General features: G+C 44.0%; 1 protein-coding gene across 1 annotated transcript in view; it reads left to right on the forward strand.

Annotated features, from left to right (window-relative positions):
* The first annotated feature begins 1,159 nt into the window (after positions 1–1,159).
* LOC118390678 (neuronal vesicle trafficking-associated protein 2-like) overlaps positions 1,160–20,079 on the forward strand; it is a 51,538-nt gene continuing 32,618 nt past the window's right edge. The window contains exons 1-3 of the mRNA XM_052529457.1: positions 1,160–1,427; positions 1,907–2,073; positions 10,770–10,886. Coding sequence (XP_052385417.1) covers positions 1,945–2,073; positions 10,770–10,886 — 246 coding nt within the window. The 5' untranslated portion in view covers positions 1,160–1,427; positions 1,907–1,944. The remainder of the gene's footprint in view (positions 1,428–1,906; positions 2,074–10,769; positions 10,887–20,079) is intronic.

Below are 20,079 nucleotides of genomic sequence, written 5' to 3' on the forward strand. Positions count from 1 at the left end.
AGGGGAATAACAGAACAGGTAGTCCAGGTTATTGTAAGTCGCTCTGGATAAGAGCGTCTGCTAAATGACTTAAATGTAAATGTAAATGTTATGCAATGTTCATATGATATCTGAGAGAGTGACTAAATCAATGGGGGACCCCTGGAGGTGATGGTGCCTAGGTAGCTTGGGTGCCCGGTCAGTAATTCGGCCATGATCCTTAAAAGGTTTAGATAGCTGTCAAGACTAATGTTAGCTGACATGGGCTAATTGAGTTAACTTCAGCGACTGACATAACAAGACGAAAACTGCTGACACACTACCAAACTGCTGACACACTACCAAACTGCTGAAGCACTAGGAAATTGTTAGTTGTGTGTCCTACTATCAATCCTGAACTAAACAGTACATTGAGTTGAGGCCAATGACTGTTGAAGTGGCCGTTGATGTCTAGAAACGGTACTGGCAATGTCCATTTTAATGTTATTTCTCCTCAGTTATACTTAACTGCTCCTCAATTCTACTTTCTAACCAAGTGGGAATGTGGTAATTACCAGTTGCGAAGTCGTAAATACGAGTTGTGTGCTTTCACGTTTTGAACTGGGAAATACCATCAAACATGGTGGTCATTAGAAGGTTTGTGAGTGTTTTGCTCTTTTTTTGGCCGACGAAAAGTATATCCAGAGCTGCTTTCACTTTCTAAATCAAAAGGAAGATGAACAGAATCAATAAACTACTGCTGATGACGCCGCCATGCTTAATGTATTTTTTGTTGACAAATAACGTTAGAGATGTGCATGGGAGATTGGGGATGATAGATTAGTTTCCCACTTGCAATTATCAATTAAATTGGCGTTCAAGTGGATTTCCCCAGTCATATGCTGTTATTTACAAAGTTACTAGATGATGTGAAGGCAGTTTTATAGAGATGGCTATTTTTTATGCAGGGGGAGAGATACAGACATGCACCGTAAATGTTGGGTGGATTATTTACTGTAATCCGATTAGACATTTTTTAATATAATCCGGGTTGATTACAGTTATTTATTAATTTACCTATCCCGAAACATGTAATCCGTTACTACCCAACCCTGCCGCACAGTTATAGCGTCAGGTCCCTAGATGGCGATAAAGACTAATAAAATACATCTGAGTGAGGTTTGTGGTTTTATTTAAATCGGCCAAAACAAATGTGGGATTTCATTCAAAAATCCACCTAGTGGTGCCGTTTGCAAGTATAAAGTGAGGAGGCAGTGTTTGGGTTTGGGGGCTGGGCTGCCTATGTAATCTGCTAGTCTCTGCCTACTTTCTCGCATCAGCACCACCAAGCTTTGATTGCGTTTTAGCCCGGTCTGCCTGCATCTGCGTTCCTTGCCTCGCGTCTTAGATACTAGCCTACAAAACAGCAGACGAAGAAACGAAAAAGGATTTATAGAAGTGTGTTCATCGTAAGTAGATGTTTTTATTTGACATATTCTGTTTTTGGACGCTAAGGACGAAGTAGTCTAGGCTAGGTTACTGCAGGTGTAGCCCTATGAACATAGCCCGATAACATAGTATTTATTTTGATGCCTGCTCCATGGCGTTGGAAAAGGTGATTTTCCACCTTTTTAAAATGTAGAATATATTAATTTTGATAAATTAGATGGGGGAAATGATATCTCAAGTTAGCCTGAACACCCACATATTTAATTTATCAAATATTTTGAATAATTAAACAGGGTTTCATAGTGTCTTATTACCCTGTTACAATATCTGATGTCATTATGAAGTTAAAGTTGAAATCCAATGCAGGTCATTTAAATGTTTAAATAAACTTGGTTGGATTAAATAACAAACGTATCGATTTGCGTGGTCAGTAGATGTTTTATTGTTTGATAAATGACACACGAACAATGAACTAACATAGTTGTTGTTATATTTACAGCATCTGCTTGAGAAGTGTACTATTTTCTATTAGTAAAGATGGTTAAACTGGGGAGCAATCTAGAAGACAAAGGCGCTAAACCGGTCAGTGTGGAGGATGGCTTCCAAAACGTGCCGCTCATCACCCCTCTGGACGTCGGTAACCTCCAGTATGGAGCCCCAGACAAGGTAAAATGGACTATCTGTCTGCTCTGCTCTCCTCTCCAACTCACTCCTTGATTTATTGCCATTGCCATTACGTAATTGAACAGAAATCCCATCTTTCTGTCATCTCAATTGCCCTCTTGCTTCCTTTGTTTAAAGCACCTATTAAGGAAGCAGGTGTATAACTGGGATGTACATGTTCCATTCAAGGAAGCCAGCAAACATGTCATCTCTGATTTACTTTGACAAGAGGGTTTATTTTTTTGGTCCAGCACAGACGACTTCTGCTGCTTATTACACAGAATGATGATGAATGAATCACTGAACTGAATGTGTTAATATGATTGATATGAGTAATGATATTTGTAATTGTTTAATAATGCATATAATTGAATCTTACTTTGAAGGGATTTTCATTCATAACAGCTGATCGGCTAGTGTTCTCCATATGAACGCAGCAGTTTTTTAAAACATTTTCATATGAGTGAAGGACAGGTCCTTTGTTGTGTTGTCACAAGGCGTATCTGCTGATGTCATTTCATGCATGTTTTACTTCAGCAGGGAATGCTGATATTAATTTGACATTGAGGATGTAAAGAAATAACTGTCCTCTCTCTATGATTTATTTGTCAGCTCCCAGCTGATCATGAGACTGGCTCTTGGTTTATTTGATAGACAGCACAGCAGGGCCCGTGGCCCCATGCAGGCCGAGCCCGTCACTCTATAGTAACCATTAGGAGAAGAACCGTGACACTTTTGCAGAGTGGTGCTTCAGCCCTCGTCTTGTATTCTGCTGATGAAGGCACAATCTCCCAGTACACCTGCCAACTGGAGTGGCCTGTCACTCCACACAGACTTGCAGCATTACAAAAGAGCCCGGTGTCATATTTCACTAGGGGGGCAGGGTCACAATAGCAGGTCCTGCCTCTCCTTCCACAACAGTGTTATAAAGGGAGTCTCTGGGGAGACGAAGCACCATTCAGAATGTTCAATGCGTTGAGTCATACCTCTCAAGTGTCATATAAAATATACCATTCAGAGGGTCAAAATGGGTCAAGAGCAGTGCTACTGGGCTGTGATTACGCGCACAGCTGCTTTAGAGAACGTGTCAAAATGGATAAGTACATAATTGCTGGTTGTTTGGAGATGGAGTTGTTGAAGTGGACTAGGTGCCATGCCAATACATTTCCCCAGGGTGGTTGGATAACTAGAAAAAATGTGAAGGCTCTACTTTACATACAGCCTTGGAAAATGCAGTTTAGTTATTTAATTTAAATGGGAAATGATTGACATTTGAAACAATGCAGGTGAAGGCTCATTTCTTAATGTGTTTACAGTGGTCCTGTGTTCCCTGAACAGTGAAAATCTCATGAAATGACATGACATCAGAGGGTTTGAATGGTCTTTGTTGTCTCTATGAAGAGTGGACATCAATGTCTCCAGATCTCCCCCTCAAAGCGCTGTCATTCTAGTATCTAGTTCATTCCTGACAGAGATTGAGAGGTGGTCTAGGCAAGGCTCTCAGAGCTCTGGAGGGCAGTGGTGTGTGTAGACTAGACACAGTGTAGTCTTGTTGGGCTACAGATGATGCATAGCTCTGGGTACAGTTCACATTCTGCTGCATTCCCAAGATTCCATGTTCACCGTCTGGTTAAAAACCTCCCCAGCCTGAGGTGATGTTACCATGTTTTCTCAGAGATTCGTGGCTGTATGTTATATTGGAAATAATGTATTTTTATGAGGTGGATCAGCTTTAACATTGCAGATAGATTGCAGCTTCTATCAATGTAATTGTCTGCATTATTTACAATCCACCATATATATTTTGTTTATAAATATAGATATTATTTTAAATATATTTAATATATTTTCCTTTATTATTTTCCCCTAACCCTACCGCCCCTCCCCTAATTGGAGTAAACTAACGGACAACAACACAGCTACATGGAAACCATGGAAACCATGTGTTTGATGTGTTTGATACCACCGATTCCGCTCCAGCCATTACCACGAGCCTGTCCTCCTCAATTACGGTGCCACCAACCTCCTGTGCTATATACATTTCATGGACGCAGTATATTATACATTAGTTATCTTTTATTTGTCTTTAGTCCCACCCTTCAGCTCCCCTCAACACCTCCCATCTATCTCTGAACATCATTTCATTTATATTTGCCATATATTGTTCAAGTGTTCTGTGATATTTCACAAAAGTTCTGAACCTTTCTATTCTCATAGTTTTCTACAGATTGTAAATTAAAGATACACATTTTAGGCAAGAGTATTATTATACTATTGATCAATTGACTATAACTTTTCACATCACCCAGCAGTGCTATTCGCAGAGTTCACTCCAGGTAAATGTTGCAATTCTTCAGCCATTGCTGAACCTGCGACCAAAAACAAGCTACAGGAAAGGACAATAACAAAAAAGAAAATCAAATGATTCTGTCTTTTCGCAGCAAAATGTCACTGTTTATCAGGTGAATATAAAACAATGACTGAAATAGATGGAAGAGAAAGTCAACCATGACACCCTCTATGGATATTATTACAGAGAGTGGCCTAGAGGTCTAAAGGGAATTTACATGGTACCTTCAAACATAACTCAAAACACTGTGGGGTTGAGTCTATTCTGTCATCCTGTGTTGGAGGAGTTACCAGGGAGCTACAGCTGTTGATATCCCTCTAAGTCTAACCAGGGCTACACAGGGCTGGACAGGACTATACAGGGCTGGACAGGCCTACACAGAGCTACACAGGGCTGGACAGGACTACACAGAGCTACACAGGGCTAAGCATGGCTGGACAGGACTACACAGAGCTACACAGGGCTGGAAAGGACTACACAGAGCTACACAGGGCTGGACAGGACTACACAGAGCTACACAGGGCTAAGCACGGCTGGACAGGACTATACAGGGCTGGACAGGACTACACAGAGCTACACAGGCCTGGACAGGACTATACAGGGCTGGACAGGACTACACAGAGCTACACAGGGCTAAGCACGGCTGGACAGGACTATACAGGGCTGGACAGGACTACACAGAGCTACACAGGCCTGGACAGGACTATACAGGGCTGTACAGGACTACACAGGGCTAAGCACGGCTGGACAGGACTATACAGGGCTGGACATGGCTGGCCAGGACTATACAGGGCTGGACATGGCTGGACAGGACTACACAGGGCTGGACAGGACTACACAGAGCTACACAGGGCTTAGCACGACTACACAGGGCTGGACAGGGCTAGACATGGCTAGACAGGATTGGACAGGGCTACACAGGGCTACACAGAGCTAGACAGGGCTACACAGTGCTAGACAGGGCTACACAGGGCTAGACAGGGCTGGACAGTGCTAGACAGGGCTGGAGAGGGATACACAGGGTTGGACAGGGCTACACAGGGCTGGACAGGGCTACACAGGGCTGGACAGGGCTACACATGGCTGGACAGGGCTACACAGGGCTACACATGGCTGGACAGGGCTACACATGGCTGGACAGGGCTACACATGGCTGGACAGGGCTACACAGGGCTACACATGGCTGGACAGGGCTACACATGGCTGGACAGGGCTACACATGGCTGGACAGGGCTACACATGGCTGGACAGGGCTAGACATGGCTAGACAGGGCTACACAGGGCTACACATGGCTGGACAGGGCTACACAGGGCTACACATGGCTGGACAGGGCTACACAGGGCTGGACAGGGCTACACATGGCTACACAGGGCTGGACAGGGCTACACAGGGCTACACAGGGCTGCACAGGGCTGGACAGGGCTACACAGGGCTACACAGGGCTGGACAGGGCTACACAGGGCTACACAGGGCTGCACAGGGCTGCACAGGGCTGGACAGGGCTACACAGGGCTACACAGGGCTGGACAGGGCTACACAGGGCTGGACAGGGCTGCACAGGGCTGGACAGGGCTACACAGGGCTGGACAGGGCTACACAGGGCTACACAGGGCTACACAGGGCTGGACAAGGCTACACAGGGCTGGACAGGGCTACACAGGGCTGGACAGGGCTACACAGGGCTGGACAGGGCTACACAGGGCTACACAGGGCTGGACAGGGCTACACAGGGCTGGACAGGGCTACACAGGGCTGGACAGGGCTGGACAGGGCTACACAGGGCTGGACAGGGGAACAAACAGGCCAGGGAAACAGAATTCTCTGTGGGTCAGTGCTGAGAGGAATTAGACCTGATCCCATCTGGATGGCCAGTGACGTGCCTGCAGGCCGCAGGGTCTCCAATATCTTGATTGGGTGGGAAACCAGCAGAGTAACTGAGCTGTGGAGTGTAATGAAGGGTGGTACATGCAGCACTTTGAATCAATCGTTTTCATACGAATTCAGGCCCCAGGCCAAGCCTTTGATTGCACTTCTTTGAGAACAAGCTGCTGTTTTACAGGGTGAGCTGGATGACCCATCACTGGGCCCAAACATCTAAGAGCTTGTTGGTTATTGGATGAGGGATGCCATGTTGTGACTGTGCAAGTGGGTCATCTAATACTCACCTGGAGTTTCCTCTCAGAATCACTGCAGTGTTTCTTAGAAAAGTGTACACACCAAAGCATAAAGGAGAATCTAGCAGAATATGTAAAGACCGTATTTGGGGACTTTTTTTTGTTATCTTGCTCGTCTTATTATCTTGGTAGGTTTATTATTTTGAGTTTCTTTGGAGTTTCACCTCCTTATTCCTTGTAGCAGTGATGCAGTCATTCATGTGCATTATTCAGACAGGAAGTCATTGGGTATGTCCCAAATGGTAGCCTATTCCCTATTTGGTTCACTACTTTGACTAGGACCCTATCCCTAAAAGTAGTGCACTAAATAGGGAATAGGGTGCCATTTGGGACGTATCCATGATGACATCTAATGTGATCCTGTTCTAGGATAAGACAACAATCTCTCTGTGATCTTATTATCAGCCTTTTGATGTACAGTGGGGCAAAAAGTATTTAGTCAGTTATGCAAGTTCTCCCACTTAAAAAGATGAGAGAGGCCTGTAATTGTCATCATAGGTACACTTCAACTATGACAGACAAAATGAGAAAAAAAAATCCAGAAATCACATTGTAGGATTTTTAATGAATTTATTTGCAAATTATGGTGGAAAATAAGTATTTGGTCACCTACAAGCAAGCAAGATTTCTGGCTCTCACAGACCTGTAAATTCTTCTTTAAGAGGCTCCTCTGTCCTCCACTCGTTACCTGTATTAATGGCACCTGTTTGAACTTGTTATCAGTATAAAAGACACCTGTCCACAATCTCAAACAGTCACACTCCAAACTCCACTATGGCCAAGACCAAAGAGCTGTCAAAGGACACCAGAAACAAAATTGTAGACCTGCACCAGGCTGGGAAGACTGAATCTGCAATAGGTAAGCAGCTTGGTTTGAAGACATAAACTGTGGGAGCAATTATTAGGAAATGGAAGACATATAAGACCACTGATAATATCCCTCGTTCTTGGGCTCCACGCAAGAGCTCCCCCCGTGGGGTCAAAATGATCACAAGAACGGTGAGCAAAAATCCCAGAACCACACGGGGGGACCTAGTGAATGACCTGCAGAGAGCTGGGACCAAAGTAACAAAGCCTAACATCAGTAACACACTACGCCGCCAGGGACTCAAATCTTGAAGTTTGCTAGAGAGCATTTGGATGATTCAGAAGAAGATTGGGAGAATGTCATATGGTCAGATGAAACCAAAACAGAACTTTTTGGTAAAAACTCAACTCGTCGTGTTTGGAGGACAAAGAATACTGAGTTGCATCCAAAGAAGACCATACCTACTGTGAAGCATGGGGGTGGAAACATCGTGCTTTGGGGCTGTTTTTCTGCAAAGGGAACAGGACGACTGATCCGTGTAAAGGAAATAATGAATGGGGCCATGTATTGTGAGATTTTTAGTGAAAACCTCCATCCATCAGCAAGGGCAGGGTCTTTCAGCATGACAATGATCCCAAACACACCGCCCGGGCAACGAAGGAGTGGCTTCGTAAGAAGCATTTCAAGGTCCTGGAGTGGCCTAGCCAGTCTCCAGATCTCAACCCTATAGAAAATCTTTGGAGGGAGTAGAAAGTCAGTGTTGCCCAGCAACAGCCCCAAAACATCACTGCTCTAGAGGAGATCTGCATGGAGGAATGGGCCAAAATACCAACAACAGTGTGTGAAAACCTTGTGAAGATTTACAGAAAACGTTTGACCTCTGTCATTGCCAACAAAGGGTATATAACAAAGTATTGAGATAAATTTTTGTTATTGACCAAATACTTATTTTCCACCATAATTTGCAAATAAATTCATAAAAAATCCTACAATGTGATTTTCTGGATTTTTTTTCTCATTTTGTCTGTTATAGTTGTACCTATGATGTCTGTTATAAGTGTACCTATGATGAAAATTACAGGCCTCTCTCATCTTTTTAAGTGGGAGAACTTGCACAATTGGTGGCTGACTAAATACTTTTTTGCCCCACTGTAGGTAAATTATAATGCAAATACAGTCCGTTTGATTATCTGACTCAGTGGAGCTCCTAGGATGACCTACTGTACCTGGAGAACTGCATGTCCTCACCCAAGGGTAGCCTACATATTGCTTTTTCCCATGAATGAGAAATGAAATGCCAGTGGAAATGATAACAGTGTCTCTAGAAAAGACAGAGAAGCATGGGGTGCAGACAGCCTGGTATTTCAGGGGGGAAATGAAATGTCAACATGATGGGGGAAGAAGTTAGAGAGGCTGTAATTGCAGAGTTCAGGGAAAGTAGCTGAGTCTCTTGGAGACTTCAGGACAATATAATGCCGTTAATTCCAGGTTGTGCTGTGGAGAGAGGAGGTACCAACGGTTTGTGGAAGGTGCAATTATTTGGTCCTATTATTGGAAGCGCTAGCGCCATTCAGTTCCTGTAATTTGTCAAGTTAGAGAGGTCCAGGGGAAGAGTGTCTGCAGATGGATATCTGAGAGGAACAGTACAGTCACAGTGTCCTGTACCAGTGATAAGGAACCAGCAGTACAGTCACAGTGGCCTGTACCAGTGATAAGGAACCAGCAGTACAGTCACAGTGGCCTGTACCCACGATAAGGAACCAGCAGTACAGTCACAGTGGCCTGTACCAGTGATAAGGAACCAGCAGTACAGTCACAGTGGCCTGTACCAGTGATAAGGAACCAGCAGTACAGTCACAGTGGCCTGTACCAGTGATAAGGAACCAGCAGTACAGTCACAGTGGCCTGTACCAGTGATAAGGAACCAGCAGTACAGTCACAGTGGCCTGTACCAGTGTTAAGGAACCAGCAGTACAGTCACAGTGGCCTGTACCAGTGATAAGGAACCAGCAGTACAGACACAGTGGCCTGTACCAGTGATAAGGAACCAGCAGTACAGTCACAGTGGCCTGTACCAGTGATAAGGAACCAGCAGTACAGTCACAGTGGCCTGTACCAGTAATAAGGAACCAACAGTACAGTCACAGTGGCCTGTACCAGTGATAAGGAACCAGCAGTACAGTCACAGTGGCCTGTACCAGTGATAAGGAACCAGCAGTACAGTCACAGTGGCCTGTACCAGTGATAAGGAACCAGCAGTACAGTCACAGTGGCCTGTACCAGTGATAAGGAACCAGCAGAACAGTCACAGTGGCCTGTACCAGTGATAAGGAACCAGCAGTACAGTCACAGTGGCCTGTACCAGTGATAAGGAACCAGCAGTACAGTCACAGTGGCCTGTACCAGTGATAAGGAAACAGCAGTACAGTCACAGTGGCCTGTACCAGTGATAAGGAACCAGCAGTACAGTCACAGTGGCCTGTACCAGTGATAAGGAACCAGCAGTACAGTCACAGTGGCCTGTACCAGTGATAAGGAACCAGCAGTACAGTCACAGTGGCCTGTACCAGTGATAAGGAACCAGCAGTACAGTCACAGTGGCCTGTACCAGTGATAAGGAACCAGCAGTACAGTCACAGTGGCCTGTACCAGTGATAAGGAAACAGCAGTACAATGTGCTGAATTCATCAGTCATTTACTGCAGAGTATACTTTCTGACGAAATCTTCAATGTGACTTTCATACAAGCAGCACAATGAGGCTCACCTGGATGTTTTTAATTTTTTTTTATTTAACCTTTATTTGACTAGGCAAGTCAGTTAAGAAGGTTGTGATACAGCCCGGGATCGAACCAGTGTCTGTAGTGACGCCTCTAGCAGTGAGATGCAGTACCGTAAACCGCTACGCCACTCGGGAGCACTCAGGACGTAATCACGTGCACATTTTTATCTCTCTCTCCCCCTCTGTGTTTTGACTGCTATTCTGAGCCAATTTCAGTGAAGAATGGCAGAGTGACATTACTGGGACAGGCCTCTGCTTACCCAACTCTCTGTTCCTCTACATCGTGTTAAAAGAGAGTGGATTGGTTCTGATTGGGGTGCATCATACAGGCCAGTGCCTAAAATAGCCAACCCCTGACAGTTGCTTGGCAGAGACAGAGGTTAGAGTTTTTATGTTTCTCTCTCTGCCCTTGAATAGATAACACAGTGATGACGTAACACGGTGATGACGTAACACGGTGATGACGTAAGAGTAAGACTGTGCGGTATGATGGCTCTGTCTATCTGAAGTCCAGCTAACCCCTAAGGGACATTTCTTTGCTGTGTCACTGTAACTGACTGTGTTTTGTCCTCTCCTTTCTCTGTAGGTGGTGGTGAAGACACGGACTGAGTACCAGACGGACCAGAAGAAATCCAAGATGAAGGTGCCCAAGGTGGAGGAGTTTACCATCAGCTTCACTGATGGAGTGTCAGAGAGACTCAAGGTACTCTGAAAGTTAATTTCTTAATTCACTGAGACAGACCAACTCTTCCCTCAGCGCTAAGATGCTACTTTGCTACGTTGCTGCCTGCTAGCGTTATTCATATTAGAATTCCGCTCCTTTAAGCACATATAGTGTTCCTGAGGAGTTATCTTTGGGAATGTATCAACTTTACAGATGCAGATGTAAGTTCCTTAGTATTCCATAGGAGCTGTACAGGGAACACAATGGTAATTGGGTTGTCATGGTAGCCAGATCTCATGCATAAGCTCATGAGAATCTCTGTACTACTTGAGCTAGCAAGCTGAAATGTCTGTGTGAATATAACAGTGTGTGATCCACAGTACCTGAGACATACTGGATGTTTCTTCTGGATTTATTACACATTATTAACATACAAAGTAGATACCCAGGTTGAAATTGAAATGGACCTGCAGTTTCTTATAGAGCAGCTCTGTCACTAACAGTGAGAGGAGACCCAGACCGTAGAGTGAAATGGATTGACCTCATCCATAGTTAACACATGCTCTGCTTTCATTAGCCTCAATAGCAGTGGTCATTGTTCCCTCGGCACATCAAATCAATGGGCTGCAATGTCTTATACAGTCCTGAGAGTGAGGTCTAGGGCTGGGAATTGCCAGGGACCTCACAATATGATATTATCAATATACTTAGGTGCCCATACTATACAGTGGGGCAAAAAATATTTAGTCAGCCACCAATTGTGCAAGTTCTCCCACTTAAAAATATGAGAGAGGCCTGTAATTTTCATCATAGGTACACTTCAACTATGACAGACAAAATGAGAAAAAAAATTCAGAAAATCACATCGTAGGATTTTTAATGAATTTATTAGCAAATTATGGTGGAAAATAAGTATTTGGTCACCTACAAACAAGCAAGATTTCTGGCTTTCACAGACCTGTAAATTCTTCTTTAAGAGGCTCCTCTGTCCTCCACTCGTTACCTGTATTAATGGCACCTGTTTGAACTTGTTATCAGTATAAAAGACACCTGTCCACAACCTCAAACAGTCACACTCCAAACTCCACTATGGCCAAGACCAAAGAGCCAGAAACAAAATTGTAGACCTGCAGCAGGCTGTGAAGACTGAATCTGCAATAGGTAAGCAGCTTGGTTTGAAGAAATCAACTGTGGGAGCAATTATTAGGAAATGGAAGGCATACAAGACCACTGATAATCTCCCTCAATCTGGGGCTCCACGCAAGATCTCACCCCGTGGGGTCAAAATGATCACAAGAACGGTGAGCAAAAATCACAGAACCACACGGGGGGACCTAGTGAATGACCTGCAGAGAGCTGGGACCAAAGTATCAAAGCCTACCATCAGTAACACACTATGCCGCCAGGGACTCAAATCCTGCAGTGCCAGACGTGTCCCCCTGCTTAAGCCAGTACATGTCCAGGCCCGTCTGTAAATGTCTGAAGTTTGCTAGAGAGCATTTGGATGATCCAGAAGAAGATTCTGAGAATGTCATATGGTCAGATGAAACCAAAATGTGTTTGGAGGACAAAGAATGCTGAGTTGCATCCCAAAGAACACCATACCTACTGTGAAGCATGGGGGTGGAAACATCATGCTTTGGGGCTGTATTTCTGCAAAGGGACCAGGACGACTGATCCGTGTAAACTAAGGAAAGAATGAATGGGGCCATGTATCGTGAGATTTTGAGTGAAAACCTCCTTCCATCAGCAAGGGCATTGAAGATGAAACGTGGCTGGGTCTTTCAGCATGACAATGATCCCAAGCACACCGCCCGGGCAACGAAGGAGTGGCTTCGTAAGAAGCATTTGAAGGTCCTGAGGTGGCCTAGCCAGTCTCCAGATCTCAACCCCATAGAAAATCTTTGGAGGGAGTTGAAAGTCCGTGTTGCCCAGCAACAGCCCCAAAACATCACTTCTCTAGAGGAGATCTGCATGGAGGAATGGGCCAAAATACCAACAACAGTGTGTGAAAACCTTGTGAAGACTTACAGAAAACATTTGACCTCTGTCATTGCCAACAAAGGGTATATAACAAAGTATTGAGATAAACTTTTGTTATTGACCAAATACCTATTTTCCACCATAATATGCAAATAAATTCATTAAAAATCCTACGATGTGATTTTCTGGAGTTTTTTCCCTCATTTTGTCTGTCATAGTTTAAGTGTACCTATGATGAAAATTTACAGGCCTCTCTCATCTTTTTAAGTGGGAGAACTTGCACAATTGGTGGCTGACTAAATACTTTTTTGCCCCACTATATGTATTGCAATTCCCAGGATTCTATAGGTATTGCGATTCTATGCTGTGATTTTGTTGAGATTTAAATGTTACAAACATATTCACCATATGTTCCGTGTGGCTCAATTGGTAGAGCATGGCGTTTGCAACACCAGGCTTGTGAGTTTGATTCCCATGGGGGACAAGTACGAAAATGTATGCTCTCCTCTACTGTAAGTCACTCTGGATAAGGGCATCAGCTAAATGTAATATTGCTCACTATATGTCTTCTGCAGAAAGGCGAAGAGAGAAAAGGAGTTTTGGTCAGTCATGGAAATAAAAGTATTTAAAACATATTGGCTCACTATTTAAAAAGAAGATGGAGAACAAGCTAACGCTATCTAGCAAAAAAACACAACCAAAATCTATATTTTTGCAAATCAATACTTGGAGTCAAAATATCAACATAATATCTTCAGAAATAATATTGCGATATGTAACTGTATCGATCCCACCCCCCCCATCACTTGTTTAGAGCTATTACCATTTTAGGTGCTGTTGAATTTTGATGGAAGAGAGGGTTCTGCAGAGTGTTTGACTATAATTATTGTGAAATGGAGTCTGGCAGTGAGGAAGGAGAGCAGAGAGAGGGGAAGTTTGGCTTTGCCGTTAAAGGTCATTTGAGGAGCCGGCAGAGGAAGAGAGAGACAATGAAATATTCAACACAAACAGAGGCTGTGAAGCTTGTCTGAGTGGGGTTGTGACTGACTGAGAGGAGGATCTCTTCTGCCTTGCTCCCTTTGTGGCAGAGTGGAGAGGCTTGATCGACCATGCCTGGCTTTCCCTCCCACAGCTGGGAGATGAGACGGAGGTATTTGACCTGGAAACAAGGAGGGCCTTCTCTTGCAGACTGCACGGCGCAATGCGCTATCAACTTCTGTTTGGTGGAGGGGAATTCAAATGAGAGACTTATAACTCAGTCTGATTTGTGTGCCGTAGGATCTTTCGGGGGGCTGGCTGACTTGCGTGACTGATTGAGCTGAATGAGCAGTGGTGTATTCTGACTATCCTCCCAGCCTAGCGCTGACTGGGGAGAAAGAGACGGATCTGTGTAGGAAGCTCTCACATCGTCTCTCCATAGCAGACTGTGTTGATGGATGAAGCGCTCAGAGTCTCACCTCCCTGTGATTGCTCCCAGTTGAGTTGAGCATGGCCAAATTCCCCATAGTTACTTTATCCGGGAAAAGGGGGAGGAACGTCTTCCTTCATTAAACACAAAACAAAAGAAGACGTAGGTCTCTTGGTATCTGATGCAGCAAAGCGTAACATATTAATAATATATGATGTCGGAATAAAAGGGGGAATTAGGAGGACTCAATTAAAGTGGGGAGGTGGATGGAGGGACGGGGTTCAAGCTGTCTGCTGGGGCTCGGAGGGCAGGTTGTGGCTGGCTCTCTCTTTCTCTGCAAGCAGGGAGGAAGGATGTTTGACCAAACACTGCATGCCAAGTGACTCACACAGGATGCCAAGTGGCTCAGACAGCATGCCAAGTGGCTCACACAGCATGCCAAGTGGCTCACACAGCATACCACGTGGCTCACACAGCAGCAGTAACAGTAGTAGTAGTAGTAGTAGTAGTAGTAATAGCAGCAGTAGAAGTAGCCTAGTAGTAGTAATAGTGGTTGTAGTACTGGTAGTAGTAGTAGTAGTAGTAGTGGTAGTAGTAGTAGTAGTAGCCTAGTAGTAGTGGTAGTAGTAGTAGCAGCAGCAGCAGTAGTAGCAGCAGCAGTAGCCTAGTAGTAGTAGTAGTGATAGTAGTAGTAGTAGCAGTGGTTGTAGTAGTGGCAGTAGTAGTAGTAGTAGTAGTAGTAGTAGCAGCAGCAGCAGTATTAGCAGTAGAAGTAGCCTAGTAGTAGTAGTAGTAGTAGTAGTAGTAGTAGTAGAAGTAGCCTAGTAGTAGTGGTGTGTAGTAGTAGTAGTAGTAATAGTAGAAGTAGCCTAGTAGTAGTAGTGGTAGTAGTAGTAGTAGTAGTAGTCGTAGTAGTAGTAGTAGTAGTAGTAGTGGTAGCCTAGTAGTAGCAGTGGTAGTAGTAGTAGTGGTAGTAGTAGTAGTAGTAGTAGTAGTAGTAGTAGTAGTGGTAGCCTAGTAGTAGTGGTAGTAGTAGTAGTAGCCTAGTAGTAGTAGTAGCCTAGTAGTAGTAGTAGTAGTAGTAGCCTATTAGTAGTAGTAGTAGTAGTAGTAGCCTAGTAGTAGTAGTAGTAGTAGTAGTAGTAGTAACCTAGTAGTAGTAGTAGTAGTAGTAGTAGTAGTAGTAGTAGTAGTAGTAGTAGTAGCAGCAGCAGTAGGTGTAGTAGTAGTAGCCTAGTAGTAGTAGTAGTAGCCTAGCAGCAGCAGCAGTAGCAGTAGTAGTAGTAGCAGTAGTAGCCTAGCAGCAGCAGTAGCAGCAGCAGTAGTAGCAGCAGTAGCAGCAGTAGTAGTAGTAGTAGTAGTAGTAGTAGTAGTAGTAGTAGTAGTAGTAGTAGTAGCCTAGTAGTAGTAGTAGTAGTAGCCTAGTAGTAGTAGTGCTTCTATACCTGCATTGCTTGCTGTTTGGGGTTTTAGGCTGGGTTTCTGTACAGCACTTTGAGATATCAGCTGATGTATGAAGGGCTATATAAATTAATTTGATTTGATTTGATTAGATTTAGTAGTAGTAGTAGTAGTAGCAGTAGTAGCAGCAGCAGCGGCAGTAGCAGTAGTAGTAGTAGCCTAGTAGTAGTAGTAATAGTAATAGTAATAGTAGTAGTAGTAGTAGCCTAGTAGTAGTAGTAGTAGTAGTAGTAGTAGTAGTAGTAGTAGCAGCAGCAGTAGTAGCAGCAGTAGCAGCCTAGCAGTGGTCGTAGTAGTAGTAGTAGTAGTAGTAGTAGTAGCAGTGGCAGCCTAGTAGTAGTAGTAGTAGCCTAGCAGCAGTCGTAGTAGTAGTAGCAGCAGCAGCAGTAGCAGCAGTAGTAGTAGCCTAGCAGTGGTCGTAGTAGTAGTAGTAGTAGTAGTAGTAGTAGTAGTAGCAGCAGTAGTAGTAGTAGTAGTAGCCTAGTAGTGGAGTAGTAGTAGTAGTAGTAGTAGCAGCAGCAGTAGTAGTAGTAGTAGTAGCCTAGTAGTGGTCGTAGTAGTAGTAGTAGTAGTAGTAGTAGCCTAGTAGTAGTCGTAGTAGTAGTAGTAGTAGTAGTAGTAGCCTAGCAGTAGTCGTAGTAGTAGTAGTAGTAGTAGTAGTAGCCCAGTAGTAGTAGTAGTAGTAGTAGTAGTAGTAGTAGTAGCCTAGTAGCAGCAGTAGTAGTAGTAGTAGTAGCAGTAGTAGCCTAGTAGTAGTCAGTAGTAGTAGTAGTAGCAGTAGCCTAGTAGTAGTCGTAGTAGTAGTAGTAGTAGTAGTAGCCTAGTAGTAGTCGTAGTAGTAGTAGTAGTAGTAGTAGTAGCCTAGCAGCAGCAGCAGCAGCAGCAGCAGTAGCAGTAGCAGCAGTAGTAGCCTAGTAGCAGCAGCAGCAGTAGTAGTAGTAGTAGTAGCCCAGCAGCAGTAGTAGTAGTAGTAGTAGTAGTAGTAGTAGCCTAGTAGTAGTCGTAGTAGTAGTAGTAGTAGCAGTAGCCTAGTAGTAGTCGTAGTAGTAGTAGTAGTAGTAGTAGCCTAGTAGTAGTAGTAGTAGTAGTAGTAGTAGCCTAGCAGTAGTCGTAGTAGTAGTAGTAGTAGCAGTAGCCTAGTAGTAGTCGTAGTAGTAGTAGTAGTAGTAGTAGCCTAGCAGTAGTCGAGTAGTAGTAGTAGTAGTAGTAGTAGCCTAGCAGTAGTAGTAGTAGTAGTAGTAGTAGTAGTAGCCTAGTAGTAGTAGTAGTAGTAGTAGTAGTAGTAGTAGTAGTAGCCTAGTAGTAGTCGTAGTAGCAGCAGCAGTAGTAGTAGTAGTAGTAGCCTAGTAGTGGTCGTAGTAGCAGCAGTAGTAGTAGTAGTAGTAGTAGTAGTAGCCTAGTAGTATTAGTAGTAGTAGTAGTAGTAGTAGTAGCCTAGTAGTAGTCGTAGTAGTAGTAGTAGTAGTAGTAGTAGTAGTAGTAGTCGTAGTAGTAGTAGTAGTAGCCTAGTAGTAGTCGTAGTAGTAGTAGTAGTAGTAGCCTAGTAGTAGTCGTAGTAGTAGTAGTAGTAGTAGTAGCCTAGTAGTAGTAGTAGTAGTAGTAGTAGTAGTAGTAGCCTAGTAGTAGTTGTAGTAGTAGTAGTAGTAGCAGTAGCCTAGTAGTAGTCGTAGTAGTAGTAGTAGTAGTAGTAGCCTAGTAGTAGTCGTAGTAGTAGTAGTAGTAGTAGTAGTAGCCTAGTAGTAGTAGTAGTAGTAGTAGTAGTAGCCTAGTAGTAGTAGTAGTAGTAGTAGTAGTAGTAGTAGCCTAGTAGTAGTCGTAGTAGCAGCAGCAGTAGTAGTAGTAGTAGTAGCCTAGTAGTGGTCGTAGTAGCAGCAGTAGTAGCCTAGTAGTGGTCGTAGTAGTAGTAGTAGTAGCAGCAGCAGCAGCGGCAGTAGCAGTAGTAGCCACGTCCAGTGTCCTGCCCACACCATATAGCCAGAGAGCCTCTCATCCAAAGCAATTATCATATAATTATCTTAACTGTCTTTGTTTTTTTCTGTTGGGGAAAAAAAGGCCTGTTGCAAACAACAGAAGCAATACCGCGCTCCACTGAAGGAGAAGTTGGAGATGATTGATGTTCTAAGTACATACAGTGGGGAGAACAAGTATTTGATACACTGCCGATTTTGCAGGTTTTCCCACTTACAAAGCATGCAGAGGTCTGTAATTTTTATCATAGGTACACTTCAACTGTGAGAGACGGAATCTAAAACAAAAATCCAGAAAATCACATTATATGATTTTTAAGTAATTCATTTGCATTTTATTGCATGACATAAGTATTTGATACATCAGAAAAGCAGAACTTAATATTTGGTAAAGCAACCTTTGTTTGCAATTACAGAGATCATACATTTCCTGTAGTTCTTGACCAGGTTTGCACACACTGCAGCACACACTGCAGCCTACTCCTCCATACAGACCTTCTCCAGATCCTTCAGGTTTCGGGGCTGTCGCTGGGCAATACGGACTTTCAGCTCCCCCCAAAGAGTTTCTATTGGATTCAGGTCTGGAGACTGGCTAGGCTACTCCAGGACCTTGAGATGCTTCTTACGGAGCCACTCCTTAGTTGCCCTGGCTGTGTGTTTCAAGTTGTTGTCATGCTGGAAGACCCAGCCACGACCCATCTTCAATGCTCTTACTGAGGGAAGGAGGTTGTTGGCCAAGATCTCGTGATACATGGCCCCATCCATCCTCCCCTCAATACCATGCAGTCGTCCTGTCCCCTTTGCAGCATCCTCAAAGAATGATGTTTCCACCTCCATGTTTCACGGTTGGGATGGTGTCCTTGGGGTTGTACTCATCCTTCTTCTTCCTCCAAACACGGCGAGTGGAATTTAGACCAAAAAGCTCTATTTTTGTCTCATCAGACCACATGACCTTCTCCCATTCCTCCTCTGGATCATCCAGATGGTCATTGGCAAACTTCAGACGGGCCTGGACATGCGCTGGCTTGAGCAGGGGGACCTTGCGTGCACTGCAGAATTTTAATCCATGACGGCGTAGTGTGTTACTAATGGTTTTCTTTGAGACTGTGGTCCCAGCTCTCTTCAGGTCATTGACCAGGTCCTGCCATGTAGTTCTGGGCTGATCCCTCACCTTCCTCATGATCATTGATGCCCCATGAGGTGAGATCTTGCATGGAGCCCCAGACGAGGGTGATAGACCGTCATCTTCAACTTCTTCCATTTTCTAATAATTGCGCCAACAGTTGTTGCCTTCTCACCAAGCTACTTGCCTAATGTCCTGTAGCCCATCCCAGCCTTGTGCAGGTCTACAATTTTATCCCAGTTGTCCTTACACAGCTCTCTGGTCTTGGCCATTGTGGAGAGGTTGGAGTCTTTTATTTTGAGTGTGTACAGGTGTCTTTTATACAGGTAACGAGTTCAAACAGGTGCAGTTAATACAGGTAATGGAGAATAGGAGGGCTTCTTAAAGAAAAACCAACAGGTCTGTGAGAGCCGGAATTCTTACTGGTTGGTAGGTGATCAAATACTTATGTCATGCAATAAAATGCAAATTAATTACTTAAAATCATACATTGTGATTTTCTGGATTTTTGTTTTAGATTCCATCTCTCACAGTTGAAGTGTACCTATGATAAAAATTACAGACTTCTACATGCTTTGTAAGTAGGAAAACCTGCAAAATCGACAGTGTATCAAATACTTGTCCTCCCCACTGTATGTGACATTTTTATTTTATTTATTTTTATTTTATTTCACCTTTATTTAACCAGGTAGGCTAGTTGAGAACAAGTTCTCATTTGCAACTGCGACCTGGCCAAGATAAAGCATAGCAGTGTGAACAGACAACACAGAGTTACACATGGAGTAAACAATTAGCAAGTCAATAACACAGTAGAAAAAATGGGCAGTCTATATACAATGTGTGCAAAAGGCATGAGGAGGTAGGCGAATAATACAATTTTGCAGATTAACACTGGAGTGATAAATGATCAGATGGGCATGTACAGGTAGAGATATTGGTGTGCAAAAGAGCAGAAAAGTAAATAAATAAAAACAGTATAAAAACAGTATGGGAATGAGGTAGGTGAAAAAGGGTGAGCTATTTACCTATAGACTATGTACAGCTGCAGCGATCGGTTAGCTGCTCGGATAGCTGATGTTTGAAGTTGGAGAGGGAGATAAAAGTCTCCAACTTCAGCGATTTTTTGCAATTCGTTCCAGTCACAGGCAGCAGAGTACTGGAACGAAAGGCGGCCAAATGAGGTGTTGGCTTTAGGGATGATCAGTGAGATACACCTGCTGGAGCGCGTGCTACGGATGGGTGTTGCCATCGTGACCAGTGAACTGAGATAAGGCGGAGCTTTACCTAGCA

This window comes from Oncorhynchus keta, chromosome 11 (genome assembly GCF_023373465.1).
Source record: "Oncorhynchus keta strain PuntledgeMale-10-30-2019 chromosome 11, Oket_V2, whole genome shotgun sequence".
Classification (NCBI taxonomy): Eukaryota; Metazoa; Chordata; class Actinopteri; order Salmoniformes; family Salmonidae; genus Oncorhynchus; species Oncorhynchus keta.